This window comes from Hylobates moloch, unplaced genomic scaffold (assembly GCF_009828535.3).
Source record: "Hylobates moloch isolate HMO894 unplaced genomic scaffold, HMol_V3 SCAFFOLD_15, whole genome shotgun sequence".
In the NCBI taxonomy this organism is placed as follows: Eukaryota; Metazoa; Chordata; class Mammalia; order Primates; family Hylobatidae; genus Hylobates; species Hylobates moloch.
This window is the reverse complement of record NW_026652290.1, coordinates 50,578,686-50,593,196: the sequence shown is the minus strand read 5'-3', so window position 1 is coordinate 50,593,196 and position 14,511 is coordinate 50,578,686. Positions and strand designations below refer to the sequence as shown.

The following is a 14,511-nucleotide window of genomic DNA, read 5'->3' as shown; positions in this document are numbered from 1 at the left end:
TAAATAAATAAATAAATAAATAAATAAATAAATAAATTAATTTAGCCAGGTGTGGTGGCCTGCGCCTATAGTCCCAGCTAGTCGGGAGGCTGAACCCAGGAGTTCGAGGCTGCAGTGAGCTATGATCACACCACTGCACTCCAGCCTGGGTCGCAGAGCAAGAAGACCCTGTCTCAACAAAATAAAAACAGCACATGAGGAAACTAAGTCCAGAAGCAGGAGAGCTAGGACCCGAGGACCCAGGTGTCTCACTACCACCGGTCAGCCAAGTACAGGCACTTCCTGGGCCTCTGCGCTTCGGGGCCGGGGTTTAGAATCTCTCTGAGGTTAGGGCCAGCTTCATGTGCTGCAGCAGCGCAGGGGAAGGTGCCTCGACCAGCGGCCGTTAAGGCCCCTGCCCTGGGACGCTGGGACTTAAGCCTGGAGATTGTGGAAGCCTCCAACTCCCGCACAAGGGGCACCCGGACTCCTTGATGCCTCCGCAGTCTTCGAACAGACGGGGAAACTGAGGCCCTAAGAGGCCTAAAGCCTACACTTCCCGGCAGAATGCGGCGGGCGCGAGTGGGTTAAAGGGGCGGGGCCGGCGCTGGCCCAGCCCGCGGCTCCCCCCAGCGCCCCCGCCCCGGAGCTCCCCCGCCCTGGCGCTCCCTAGCCCGGCCCGGCCCGGCAGCGAGAGCGGCGCCATGGAGGCTACCGGAGTGCTGCCATTCGTGCGTGGCGTGGACCTCAGCGGCAACGACTTCAAGGTGAGCCGGGCTGGGCGCGTGCGGGGCCTCCCTGCAGGCCTTCTCTTCCGCCTGGCCCGCTTGGCCTCCGCTTCCTGTCCCGCTCGGCTCCAGGCCCTGCGTGTACCCGGGACTGCGGCCGGGGCGGGGTGGGGCTCTCCCCTGGCCAGGAATGGACGTCCGAGGCCTCCGCCCGGTGTCTGTACGAGGAGACCGAGGCTGGGCAGGCCGGGGACGGACGCTTGGGCTCGGAGTCCCGCCAGGGGCCCGGCCGGGAGCCCCCACCCCGCGTCCGTGTTCTCCTTCTGGGCTGGACTGTGGCCTGGGGATCGGGCGAGCCTCCCCGCCCCTCTGAGGTCACACGCCCAAGCCAGGCCCTGACTCAGGGATGGCGGCCCGGCTGCCCAGGGGCGGGTGTGGAGCCGACTCATCACTGCCCTCTCCCTGCCACCGCCACCCGCCATCCTGTGTGATCCTGGGCCTCTCAGATCACTTCCCCTCTCAGAGCCTGGGCTTTCTTAGCCGGTGAAGGGGCTTAAAAGTCTCCTTGGACGCAAGGGGTATAGTGAGATTTGTTGGTGTGGAGAGTGTGTCAGGCCGGTGTGCCAGGTGCTGGGTGGCAGTTGTCTTAGCAGCTGCTGGACTGAGAGAAAAGGGACCGGAGCCCAGCCCTCCGCAGCCAGTGGGTGGGGCGTGGGGGGGGGGGGGGGGGCGGTGGTTCCAGGACTCAAGAGTGAGACAGGCATTGCCTGACCAAAGGGGAAGCCGAGAAAGAGAGGAAGGGAGAGCTGGCTGGAGGGTCAGCCTCACCTTCAGGGTGGGTGACTGGCAGGGTCGGCCTGGGTTGTTGGTCTGGGGCTGGGGCCGAGGAGGCAGGTTTTTTCTGTGTTTACCTGCATGTGTACGCACCTTTGACCCCAAGTACAAGTGGCCACACCACTTTTCCCTGACCCCATCCCTACCACCCTAACCTGGGGTCCCCGTTCCTCTTTGGTAAACTGGGAAAGTCCGAGTCACCAGCTGGGAATGTGGCCCTAGGGGGAAAGGAATATGAGCCGCGGGCACTGAAGGCACATGCCGCCCCAGACTTGGTGCCACAAGGGCTGGAGGTGCCGAGGTGGGCGTTCACACTCCAGGGGAGTGCAGTGGTGCGGGCCTGCCCTGCAGGGTGGGGAGCCACAGTCTCCACAAGCAAGGGTTTGGCCCTGGCCATGAGTCGCCTGTGTGCTGATGGCAGGGTGAGGGCACAGGTGGGACATTTGCAAAGGCTTGGAAGGGGATCCCCCAGGCAGCCAGTCAGAGTGCGGAATGCTGGGTGAAGGAATTTGAGCCAAGCTAACCACAGAGCCGGGTGCTGGGCTCTCACCTGAAACAAGCCAGTTTTGTCCTGGCCCTCCTGGGGCCCAGAATCCAGTAGGAGAGACAAATCTTAGGCCAACACTTTTGTCACGGGGGGCCTAAAAGTCCCATTCTATGGGTGAAGAAATTGAGGTGCAATGATGAAATGACTTATATGTGTTCTCACAGCTGGTGAGAATTGATTCTATGGCTCCCCAAAGGCTCCCATGGGCTGGAGGAGCCATAGAAGGTGGTGAGCAGGGGCTCTGTGCTTCACCTTGACATCCTTCTCCCAGGGCGGCTACTTCCCTGAGAATGTCAAGGCCATGACCAGCCTGCGATGGCTGAAGCTGAACCGCACTGGCCTCTGCTACCTGCCCGAGGAGCTGGCCGCCCTGCAGAAGCTGGTAAGGGGCCTTGGGCAGGCAGGGGAGGGTCCCTGTGGATGAGCCAGGTGGGCAGAGCCTGTGGAGAAGGCAGACAACTTCTCCAGAGAGAGGAAGAACACCGACAGCTATGAGCACAGCTGGAAGAAAGGGAGTGGGCACCCTGTCCAGGGAGGTATGCAAGAAGAGGCCGGGTGTGTGAGGGAGGGAGGCTGCAGGGGGAATTGGGCCAGTGTGGCTGAGGCCTTCCTGGATTGTGCAGAGTTGTGGAGGCAGGCAGGGACTCTGGACACCCCACCCACCCTGCTGAGCCCGTGCTCCCCATTCCGGCCCAGGAACACTTGTCTGTGAGCCACAACAACCTGACCACGCTTCACGGGGAGCTGTCCAGCCTGCCGTCGCTGCGTGTGAGTGCTGGCCAGGAGGCCACCGGGCTTGGGGTTGGGGCCAAGGTCCGGTCAGGGACGTGAAGCCTGGGCCAGACACCAAGCTGGGCCAGCATTTCTGCCCACCTGCATGTCAGGCTCAGAGGCTCAGGTGTCACAAGAGGGGCCCTCTTATTAGAGGTTACAGCAGTGCCCTGTGTAAAGTAACCCATGTGGATCAGAGAGTTCCATCAGGAAAAAGGTAAAGAAATCCAAAATCTTACCAGCCATTATGGACAATAACTACAGTAATAATAGCCAAGACTGGCTGAGCAATGTTCCCACTATTCTGTTAGGATTTTTTCATGTGCTCTAGCCCTCCACTAATGTTGCGGAAGAGAAACTTGGCCACCAAGGCAGATTACTTGCCCCAGGTCACAGAGCCAGGCAGTGGTAGAGCTGGGGTTGAGTGGGGTTTGGCCGGGAGCACCGTGTACCTTCTATCCAAGACTTGAACATCCCAGAACATCAGGCCCTTGGCCAGACCCTGTAGGCCTCAACGAGGGCCATCCCATCTGAAGTCAGAGCCCTGGAGATGTTCAGGGCACAGCTCTGACTTGGACTCTCTGAGTTCAAAGCTGGGCTTTGCCACTTCCTGGCGATGTGACCTTGTACAAATCCCTTCTACTTTCTGGGCCTCATCTTCAAGTGCAGTGGTTGGGAGGGGCAGCAGTGACCCCGTGAAGCAGCAGCAGGGTGCCGCACAGGCATTCGGACTGGAGAAGTGGCAGGGCAGCTCCGGTGACTCCCGTTGTCACTTGCAGTCACAACACCATTCTCTGGCCCTGTTCCCTCTCATGCTCAAGCTTTCTGCATGTCTGTAAGGTGTGAGGAGGTCTCAGCCTTAAGTTAGGGAGAGAAAGCAGACTTCCTCTCCGTCCAGATTCTGATTTCTCTGTGGTCCAGTTCTCTCCCTCTGTTCTGAAAACCCTGACTCAGACCTCACCCCTATCTTACCTTCTGGAATTAAGAAGATAAATTGTTTGAACAGAAAAGGTTCCCTGAGGGCCCTGTGCTGGGGCTCCGGGGCACATTTGAGCTGGGCTTTGAGGTGTGAATAGGAGCTCACTGGGAGGCTAGAAAGAGCACTCCAGGAGAGGGGGCTATTTGATCAAAGGCCAGAGGTGAGGGAGTCCTCAGGCCTGGCCTCTGGTGAGCCTCCTGAGAAGTTGTCCCTCTCTAGACTCTCTGTTCCTTCCTAAGAGTGGAAGCCAGGAATTATAGACTCATGGTTTATTCCCAGGCCATCGTGGCCCGAGCCAACAGTCTGAAGAATTCCGGAGTCCCCGATGACATCTTCAAGCTAGATGACCTCTCAGTCCTGGTCAGTGGCTACCCACTCACCTGGCCCCTATACTAGCTGGACCATTCAATCCCCACTCACTACAAAAGTCCCTGGGGCCATTGTTATCCCATTTTGTAGATGGGAAAACTGAGTCTTGGAGTGGATAATACCTTGCCTGAGGTCACTTTTGGAGTCAGATCCCTAACCCAGGCACTCTTCCTCCCAAGTCCCTGGCTGTCTCCCTTTGGCCCTGAAACCCCCTCATCTACCCCCACACCCAACTCAGTACCCTGACTGATCCCCAAGCTTGGCAGACGCCTGGTGGGGAGGAGACTCCCCTGACCTGGGTCTTGCCCCTTTTACCCAGGACTTGAGCCACAACCAGCTGACGGAGTGCCCGCGGGAGCTGGAGAACGCCAAGAACATGCTGGTGCTGAACCTCAGCCACAACAGGTGCCAGGCCAGCTGGGGGCAGGGAGCAGGTGGGCCCTGGGGGGTGGCTGGTGCTGACTCAGGTGGCTTCTGCTCCCCACCCGTAGCATCGACACCATCCCCAACCAGCTCTTCATCAACCTCACTGACCTGCTATACCTGGACCTCAGCGAGAACCGCCTGGAGAGCCTGCCCCCGCAGATGCGCCGCCTGGTGCACCTGCAGACGCTTGTGCTCAGTGGAAACCCCCTGCTGCATGCACAGCTCCGGTGGGCGCCCCCTCGGACCACGCTCCTGCATAAGCCACCCTGAGGAGTCTGGCCTGGCCCCTTAACTTCCCAGGGCCCTAACCCTTCTCCCTTAGGCCCAGCCATCCCTCCATGCAGGCAGCACCCCTCAGTGTACAACCTCCTAAGTATCATGTCCACCTCTCAGTCCTGTCTTCCCGCTTACACACCCTGCAACCACCCTTGGGCTTGTCCCTTCAACCAGATGTGACCTCACGCCTACCCTCTGGGCCCTGTGCGTTTGGTCCTGCCCCGCCAAGCCCCACCCTTGACACCACTTAGGTGGGCTCTGGCCCTGACCGCTCATGTCACCCTGGCAGGCAGCTCCCAGCAATGACGGCCCTGCAGACCCTGCACCTTCGGAGCACCCAGCGCACCCAGAGCAACCTGCCCACCAGCCTGGAGGGTCTGAGCAACCTCGCAGGTCAGGCAGCCCCAGGAGCCCCTCTGAGCTCTGGCCCCCTCTGGGCCCTCTTGCTTCCTTGGGTGGAAGGGGTTGAACCCTGCTCTTCAGACCGGTGCCCAAAGGGAAAAGGCTGGAGTTATGTTACAGTGACTTTTGCGATTATGATGATGCCTTAACACTGACTTTATGCCTAGACAACTCCCCCGCAACCCCTGTGTGAGGGAGTTTGTCCAAATGGAGAAAATTGGGCACACAGCACTTGTCACTTGCCTAAGGCCACACAGCTCAGAGGTGGCAGAGCTGGGGTTCACACTAGGGCTGGCTGCCCTGGCACCTGCTGTATGGGCCCCAGCTGATGCACCCCACCCTGCACCCCAGACATGGACCTGTCCTGCAACGACCTGACGCGGGTGCCCGAGTGTCTGTACACCCTCCCCAGCCTGCGCCGCCTCAACCTCAGCAGCAACCAGATCACGGAGCTGTCCCTGTGCATAGACCAGTGGGTGCACGTGGAAACTCTGAACCTGTCCCGAAATCAGCTCACCTCACTGCCCGTGCGTCTGAGGCCCTCAGTAGGGGGATGGGAGGGAGGCCATGAGCCTGGCCCTGACCTCTCACCCCTGCCCGTTTCCCCTCCAGTCAGCCATTTGCAAGCTGAGCAAGCTGAAGAAGCTGTACCTGAATTCCAACAAGCTGGACTTTGACGGGCTGCCCTCGGGCATTGGCAAGCTCACCAACCTGGAAGAGTTCATGGCTGCCAACAACAACCTGGAGCTGATCCCCGAAAGTCTCTGCAGGTGCTGGGCAGGGCTGGGGCTAGCAGGGGCACTCCCAGCACAGAGAACCCCAGGATTGTAGTCAGGGCCCACCCTGTGGTCTGTGTAAGTCAGACAAAATGAAGATGGGTTAATTCACCTTTTCTTTTTTTTTTTGAGACAGAGTCTCGCTCTGTCGCCTGGACTGGAATGTAGTGGTGCAATCTCGGCTCACTGCAGCCTCCGTCTCCCAGGTTCAAGCGAATCTCCTGCCTCAGCCTCCTGAGTAGCTGGGATTATAGGCGTGCGCTACCACGCCCGGCTCTTTTTGTATTTTTAGTAGAGATGGGGTCTCACCATGTTGGCCAGGCTGGTCTTGAATGCCTGTCCTCAAATGAACTGCCTGCCTCAGCCTCCCAAAGTGCTGGGATTACAGGTGTGAGCCACCACGCCCAGCCCAGTTAACTCACCTTTGTGGATGAAGACCACAGTCCCATGCCAGCCATTCCCAACTTGAGCTCCTGAGAGCACCCGTGGGAGGGCACTGTTAGGGACAAGGCCACATGAGGTGGGAACGCAGCGTTGCTTCCCTCCCCTTCTGGAGATCACAGTGCCCATAACATGGTCTCTTGGCTCTGAGAAGTCCTTCAGGCAGAGAATGGAGACCCCCGCCAGTTCCTCTGACCCTACCTGCCTCCTCTCCCCAGGACTAGGGGTTTTCTTACCCACTTCCCCTTGTCTGTCACCTCCCTGAGGCCCTGGCTGGCCCTGTCTTCACAGGTGCCCAAAGCTGAGGAAACTTGTCCTGAACAAGAACCGCCTGGTGACCCTCCCAGAAGCCATCCATTTCCTGACGGAGATCGAGGTCAGGCATGCTGGGTTTGAGAGGGCTCAAGAGAGACAAGTAAGGGGTGTGCCCTAGAGCAGGGGGGACCCAGCAGAGGCCTCCTGAGGGAGGTGGCCAGTGCCAGGGTGCCCGTGGGGAGAAGGTGGGCCCCACCTCCCTGCATCCAGAGTACACTCCACAGTCTCATTTAAGCCCCCAGCTAGCCCCAGAGGTGGGTGGGAGGAGAACCCAGTTCCCTGACCTCTCAGCCCTGGCGGCTACAGACAAAGCAAGAAACTGGATTGGTGTGTCTGGGAAGTAGGACCCAGGCTCAGTGCCAGCTCTGCTCACCCTACGGGGCAGGTCCTGGATGTGCGGGAGAACCCCAACCTGGTCATGCCGCCCAAGCCCACGGACCGTGCCGCTGAGTGGTACAACATCGACTTCTCGCTGCAGAACCAACTGCTGCTAGCGGGTGCCTCTCCTGCTACCGTGGCTGCGGCTGCAGCTGGTGAGTGGGGAAAGGTCTGGCCTTTGAGCAGGGGCTCCTCTCCAGGCCTCGAATGACACATCTGTAAATTGGGTGGCATACAGCTTTCTGGACCCCGGTGGGTGGAGTTGGCCCCTGGTTGGTCACATGCCCAAGGGGGCGGCAGGCCCAGTGAGGGCTCAGCTGTTTGCCCCTCCCCTAAGCAGGGAGTGGGCCCAAGGACCCTATGGCTCGCAAGATGCGACTGCGGAGGCGCAAGGATTCAGCCCAGGATGACCAGGCCAAGCAGGTGCTGAAGGGCATGTCAGATGTTGCCCAGGAGAAGAACAAAAAGCAGGAGGTAAGCCAGGCCAGGGCTGGGACAAGGCAGGGAGCCTTAGCTTCTGCTGAAGGCTGACCCTAGCCTTGACCCTGGCCAAGAGGGACAGGGAGTGCTGGGCAGAAAGAACAGCTGTGCAAAGGCCCTGAGGTGTGGGTAGCAAGTAAAGACTGGCCTGAGTGGCTTCACAGAGTCAAGCCATGCTCTGTGACTCTGCCTCCAGGAGAGCGCAGATGCCCGGGCCCCCGGCGGGAAGGTGCGACGCTGGGACCAGGGCCTGGAGAAGCCCCGCCTTGACTACTCTGAGTTCTTCACGGAGGACGTGGGTCAGCTGCCCGGCCTGACCATCTGGCAGATAGAGAACTTCATGCCTGTGCTGGTGGAGGAAGCCTTCCACGGCAAGTTCTACGAGGCTGACTGCTACATTGTACTCAAGGTGAGGGCTGGGCATGCTGTTAGGGGCCATGTGGCCCTTCCTCTAAGATGGCTCAGTCCCCAACTCCAGAGTTTTGTTCAGGGAGGCCAGGTGGGAGGTGGGCAGGCTGCAGGAGGTGGTCCAGGCACAGGGGCAGTACAAAGCCCCTGGGGCTGGGAAGCCTGTGCTGTTCATAGTGGCGTCTGCGGGGTGGCGGGAAGGCCAGGATGAAGGCTGATGTGGCCGGTGCCTTGGCTTCCAGACCTTTCTGGATGACAGCGGCTCCCTCAACTGGGAGATCTACTACTGGATTGGCGGGGAGGCCACACTCGACAAGAAAGCTTGCTCTGCCATCCACGCTGTCAACTTGCGCAACTACCTGGGTGCTGAGTGCCGCACTGTCCGGGAGGAGATGGGCGATGAGAGCGAGGAGTTCCTGCAGGTGCCAGCCCGTTAAAATTGGGGGTGGGCAGAGTGAGGGACCCAGGGAACTCTGGTGCAGGGGCAGTGGGCCCAAGGCAGGTAGACAGAACAGGTGGGCAGGCAGGGAACTGGGGTTAAAGGGGGCGGATCAACGATACTGTGCGGGACCTAAGGCAGACCGCAGGGTGAGGTCTAAGGTGGCCAAAGCCTAGGTCAGCAAAGGAGAGTTCTGGAACATGGGGCAGAATTCAGCTGGGCAAGGATAAGGGTACAGGCTGGGCACGGGAGCTAGACCAGTGGGCTGACACAGGGGAGCTGAGAGTAGGGTGGAAGGGGTGTTGCCAAGAGCAGTGAGGAGGCAGGGCCAAAACCTGTTATTAGGAGGCGAGGACACACCTGGATGCCAAGGAGGTGGGGCCAAGGGCGGGACCAGAGTCCAGTCTTGAATAAATTACTGAGCAGTGTTAGCTGCCAGCTGGTTACACCCAGACATATGTTCGCATGTACACACATGTGGAGTTTATGCACACACCCCCCCCCCGAGTTTTTTTTACCCACATTCACCCAGGTTTCCACTCTTCCATGAACCCATTTGCTTGTATACCCTGATATGCGTGCATCTAAACATGCTGCTGGCATCTTTACACACGTGGGTGAACGCGTCTGTATTTTTCATACATCCCAACACCCCGATGTGTGTATGTTTATAGGCACAGATGTGTATGTTTTATTTTTAGACAGACTCGCTTTGTTGCCCAGGCTGGAGTGCAGTGGCACAATCCTGGCTCACTGCAACCTCCGCCCCCAGGGTTCAAGCGATTCTCCTGCCTCGGCCTCCCAAGCAGCTGGGATTACAGGCATGTGCCACCACGCCTAGCTAATTTTTGTATTTTTTTAGTAGTGATGGGGTTTTGCCATGTTGGCCAGGCTGATCTCGAACTCCTGACTTTAGGTGATCCACCCGCCTTGTCCTCCCAAAGTGCTAAGATTACAGGCATGAGCCACCGTGCCCAGCCAGATTTTTTTTTTTTTTTTAAGACAGAATTTTGCTGTTGTTGCCCAGGCTGGAGTACAGTGGTGGGATCTCGGCTCACTGCAACCTCCACCTCCCAGGTTCAAGCGATTCTCCTGCCTCAGCCTCCCGAGTAGCTGGGATTACAGGCATGCACCACCACGCCTGGCTAATTTATGTATTTTTAGTAGAGACAGGGTTTCTCCATGTTGGTCAGGCTGGTCTCCAACTCCTGACCTCAGGGGGTCCACCCACCTTGGACTCCTGAGGTGCTGGGATTACAGGCATCATAGATTTGTAGCACTCAATTCACTTGTACTCAACTCTGTACCCAACTGAGGGGCAGTGGTTGGTGGGGGAGGGGGCAGCTCAGTGATGAAGAACCACACCCTCACACACACAGGTGTTTGACAATGACATCTCCTACATTGAGGGTGGAACAGCCAGTGGCTTCTACACTGTGGAAGACACGCACTACGTCACCAGGTGAGGGCGTGTGGGCAGTGGGGGGCATGGACCTGGAGTCTGCTGGCAAGGGGTGGAGGGGAGGGTGTTGGGGCTAAGTTAGGCCCTTGGTGCCTACACTGAGCCACTCTTGCCCTGCGCCCAGGATGTATCGTGTGTATGGGAAAAAGAACATCAAGTTGGAGCCTGTGCCTCTCAAGGGGGCCTCTCTGGACCCAAGGTGATCCCCAACAATGTGAGGTGGGGGTGCTTCACCCTTAGCCTCCTCCCCACCAGTGGGGGCAGGTGTGGGCCTCTTAGAAGAGGAGGCCCTCTAGCAACCCCTTTAACTCCTGCCCATGAGCTTGGCGGGGGGGTCCCTGAGGCTTACCCAGAAACCCCATAGTGAGGGATTTTTTTGGTGGGGTCAGGAGCATGGGGTGACCATTGCCTCATGCCCCATCAGAGCTCCTTCCTGCCCCTTACTGTCCAGGTTTGTTTTCCTGCTGGACCGAGGGCTAGACATCTACGTGTGGCGGGGGGCCCAGGCCACACTGAGCAGCACCACCAAGGCCAGGTACGAGGACACCGTGGGGTCTTTTGGGTGAAGGAAAGGGGTGCGAGCCTCGCTCATGACTTTGCATCCTGCTCTCAGGCTCTTTGCAGAGAAAATTAACAAGAATGAGCGGAAAGGGAAGGCCGAGATCACACTGCTGGTGCAGGGCCAGGAGCTCCCAGAGTTCTGGGAGGCACTGGGTGGGGAGCCCTCTGAGATCAAGAAGCACGTGCCTGATGACTTCTGGCCGCCCCAGCCCAAGCTGTACAAGGTGAGCCCTGCTGCCGAGGCCCACCTTGGCTTCCCAAGTTCACCCACTGACTGGGGGAATGGGCTACACACCGATGTAGTTGGCTGTGGGGTCCATCTCGACTTTGGTGGGGGGAGGGTGCCACCTTCTGGACAAGGAACAGTATGAGCAAAGGTCCAGAGGCTGCTTTTGAGAAGTAGCTAGGAGTCTTTCCAGGATGGTGGGGCCGTAGGGGAGACGGAAGCACCTAGTGCCAGGGCTGGGAACCTTGGCTCAATTATCCAGATTCTTGTGAACAGGAAAGGGACAAGTTAATTAGAAATGGCATGAAGGGCCTGGAGAGGGCAGGCAGGGAAAACACCATTTAAAAGCCCTTCTAAAAGGATATCTCTAAAAAGACCTTGAAGGGGAGGGGGAAACAGAAGCAGTCAGTGAACCATGCTGCAGGGCAGGGCTGGTTCCAGAGCAGAGGGCTGTGTGGGTGAGGTTCCTTTCTCCAGACCCCTTCCCTGCCATGCTCATCCGTCCTGCCAGGTGGGCCTGGGCTTGGGCTACCTGGAGCTGCCACAGATCAACTACAAGCTCTCCGTGGAACATAAGCAGCGTCCCAAGGTGGAGCTGATGCCAAGAATGCGGCTGGTAAGAGATGCAGGAGGAGGGCGCGGGGCCAGATCCCTCCCCGTTGGCTGGGCTTTGACCTCCAGACTCCCGGTCCGCAGCTGCAGAGTCTGCTGGACACGCGCTGTGTGTACATTCTGGACTGCTGGTCCGACGTGTTCATCTGGCTCGGCCGCAAGTCCCCGCGCCTGGTGCGCGCTGCCGCCCTCAAGCTGGGTCAGGAGCTGTGCGGGATGCTGCACCGGCCACGCCATGCCACGGTCAGCCGCAGCCTCGAGGGCACCGAGGCGCAGGTGCGCTTGCAGCTTCGGAGGCCCCTCCCCAGGATCCTTCGCACCCTGACATGCCCTGACCCCTGTGGTTCCACTATCTCCCTACAGAGCTGGGCCCAAACCCACCTCCTCTTTGCTGACTGTGCTCAGGCCCCGCCCCCTCTGCAAGCTGTCCCTCCTATTCCTACCTCCGTGGCCAAGGCCCTGCCTCGCAAGCCCCGCCCTAGATCTCCCTTGGGTCCCGCCTCAAGCCTGGGGCTACTTCGTCCAACTCTAACCTTAACCATGCAGCACCTCTCATGGTTAGTTGATGGCCTCCCTGACAGGTGTTCAAGGCCAAGTTCAAGAATTGGGACGATGTGTTGACGGTGGACTACACGCGCAACGCGGAGGCCGTGCTGCAGAGCCCGGGTCTCTCCGGGAAGGTGAAACGCGACGCCGAGAAGAAAGACCAGATGAAGGCTGACCTCACTGCGCTTTTCTTGCCGCGGCAGCCGCCCATGTTGCTGGCCGAGGTGGGGGCAGGGCCGGGGCCGGGTGGCGGGCCGAGGGCGGGGCCTATGCGCAGAGCGCGCTCAGACCTGCCGCGGAGCGGGTCCTTGCCACCCGCAGGCGGAGCAGCTGATGGAGGAGTGGAACGAAGACCTAGACGGCATGGAGGGTTTCGTGCTGGAGGGCAAGAAGTTTGCGCGGCTGCCGGAAGAGGAGTTTGGCCACTTCTACACGCAGGACTGCTACGTCTTCCTCTGCAGGTGCCACCTCAGCACTCCCTTCCCCAGGTCCCTCCCCTGGTGTTGGGGGCTCGAGCCCCTGCTAACAACCCTCCAACCCGGCAGGTACTGGGTGCCCGTGGAGTACGAGGAGGAGGAAAAGAAGGAAGACAAGGAGGAGAAGGCCGAGGGCAAAGAAGGCGAAGAGGCAACAGCTGAGGCAGAGAAGCAGCCGGAGGAGGACTTCCAGTGCATCGTGTACTTCTGGCAAGGCCGTGAAGCCTCCAACATGGGCTGGCTCACCTTCACCTTCAGCCTGCAGAAGAAGTTCGAGAGCCTCTTCCCTGGGAAGCTGGAGGTGTGCCTGGCAGCCCCGAGAGCCCGAGGCCAGGCGGAGGGGTGTGGTGGGGCCCAGACCCAGCGAAGGTTAGGCTCCCGAGGGGCAGTTGGGGGTCCAGGGAGCTGCCCCTAACACTTCCACATCCCCAGGTGGTACGCATGACGCAGCAGCAGGAGAACCCCAAGTTCTTGTCCCATTTCAAGAGGAAGTTCATCATCCACCGGGGCAAGAGGAAGGCGGTCCAGGGCGCCCAGCAGCCCAGCCTCTACCAGATCCGCACCAACGGCAGCGCCCTCTGCACCCGGTGCCTGGCTGGGGGAGGACACAGTGGCGAGCAGGGGTCAGGGAGCCAGGCCTGACTCCTTGCTGATGCCCCATCCCTTCCACAGGTGCATCCAGATCAACACCGACTCCAGCCTCCTCAACTCTGAGTTCTGCTTCATCCTCAAGGTGGGGTTGTGGGTGTGAGCCAGAACTCCGTGGACCAAGGGGTGGGGTGTTTGGGGGCTGAGTCAGCTGCGAACACCCCCACCCCCACCCCTGCACACTCCCCAGGTTCCCTTTGAGAGTGAGGACAACCAGGGCATCGTGTATGCCTGGGTGGGCCGGGCATCAGACCCTGATGAAGCCAAGTTGGCAGAAGACATCCTGAACACCATGTTTGACACCTCCTACAGCAAGCAGGTCAGGAGGCGGGTGGGCGGGCAGGCGGGCACAGAGGGGAGCCAGGGCAGGCAGGGGCCCTGGGCTGGACTGGCCTTTCCCGCAGGTTATCAACGAAGGCGAGGAGCCTGAGAACTTCTTCTGGGTGGGCATTGGGGCACAGAAGCCCTATGACGACGATGCCGAGTACATGAAGCACACACGGCTTTTCCGGTGAGGCCAGGGCCCCGACCCTCCCCTCAGTCCTGGCACTGCTGCTTATGACCTCCGGCCTCACCTTGACCCTTGATTCCCAGGTGCTCCAATGAGAAGGGCTACTTCGCAGTGACTGAGAAATGCTCCGACTTTTGCCAAGATGACCTGGCAGATGATGACATCATGTTGCTAGACAACGGCCAAGAGGTGTGATGCTGCCACTGGCCCTGCCCATCCGAGGAGGCGCCCATAGACTTATAAATGGGAATTCTTGGGCCAGGAGCAAGGGGGTGTTCCCAGGCACCCATGCGACCATATCTCCCCTGCCGCCTCCACAGGTCTACATGTGGGTGGGGACCCAGACTAGCCAGGTGGAGATCAAGCTGAGCCTGAAGGCCTGCCAGGTGAGCTGGGTGGAGGGAGGGCCAAGGTGGGCCTGTGGGCAGAGCAGGGTCATCACCCAAGGCTCGCTGTCCCCTTGCCAGGTGTATATCCAGCACATGAGGTCCAAGGAACATGAGCGGCCGCGCCGGCTGCGCCTGGTCCGCAAGGGCAACGAGCAGCACGCCTTTACCCGCTGCTTCCATGCCTGGAGCGCCTTCCGCAAGGCCCTGGCCTAAGACAGGCTGGCACAGCCCCAGGCTTGGTGAGGAAGAGGAAGGGGCCTCATCCACTGTCTGCTAGCAAAAAATGTACTCAGGTGACAACGCCTGCTCCAGCCACGTCCAGTGCCACAGTCCCCAGTAGCCTCAAGCAGCACCAATGGGGATGACCCTGACAGGTGCCCTCAGGGGTCTGGGAAATCCGACTCCCTCCGCAGTGTGAAGCCCCCTCACTCTTCCGCCAGGGATAAAGCAGATGTGGCTGCCCTTTAAGAGATATTAAATGCTTTTATTTTCAATATTAAAAATCAGTATTTTTAATATTAAAATGGTGCTA

The 14,511-nt window shown here is 59.4% G+C and overlaps 1 protein-coding gene across 4 annotated transcripts; it reads left to right on the top strand.

Moving 5' to 3' along the window:
- The first annotated feature begins 631 nt into the window (after positions 1-631).
- FLII (FLII actin remodeling protein) lies at positions 632-14,504 on the top strand. Of its 4 annotated transcripts, none has more exons than XM_032178191.2 (30): positions 633-746; positions 2,360-2,470; positions 2,785-2,856; positions 4,118-4,198; positions 4,527-4,612; positions 4,699-4,860; positions 5,199-5,302; positions 5,663-5,838; positions 5,924-6,081; positions 6,820-6,904; positions 7,229-7,376; positions 7,559-7,695; positions 7,898-8,110; positions 8,352-8,531; positions 9,928-10,010; positions 10,135-10,209; positions 10,462-10,545; positions 10,624-10,795; positions 11,309-11,413; positions 11,494-11,685; positions 11,991-12,179; positions 12,277-12,416; positions 12,501-12,732; positions 12,864-13,018; positions 13,104-13,164; positions 13,270-13,398; positions 13,484-13,590; positions 13,674-13,779; positions 13,911-13,976; positions 14,058-14,504. In XM_032178191.2, exons 1-30 carry the CDS (start codon positions 684-686, stop codon positions 14,190-14,192), a joined length of 3,807 nt encoding a protein of 1,268 aa, XP_032034082.1. In that variant the 5' UTR covers positions 633-683; the 3' UTR covers positions 14,193-14,504. The 4 variants fall into 4 exon arrangements, with proteins under 4 accessions (XP_032034086.1, XP_058284950.1, XP_032034082.1 ...); XM_032178192.2 differs by having other exon boundaries at positions 7,562-7,695; positions 14,058-14,476; XM_032178195.2 differs by lacking the exon at positions 4,699-4,860 and having other exon boundaries at positions 632-746; positions 7,562-7,695.
- The last annotated feature ends 7 nt before the right edge of the window (positions 14,505-14,511 follow it).

Bases quoted from the DNA above. Each gene is read 5' to 3' on its own strand.
- FLII (XM_032178191.2), top strand. From the start codon at position 684: ATGGAGGCTACCGGAGTGCTGCCATTCGTGCGTGGCGTGGACCTCAGC. The intron at 2,471-2,784 runs GTAAGGGGCCTT...ATTCCGGCCCAG, and splicing joins TGGCCGCCCTGCAGAAGCTG to GAACACTTGTCTGTGAGCCA. The intron at 8,532-9,927 runs GTGCCAGCCCGT...TCACACACACAG, and splicing joins AGAGCGAGGAGTTCCTGCAG to GTGTTTGACAATGACATCTC.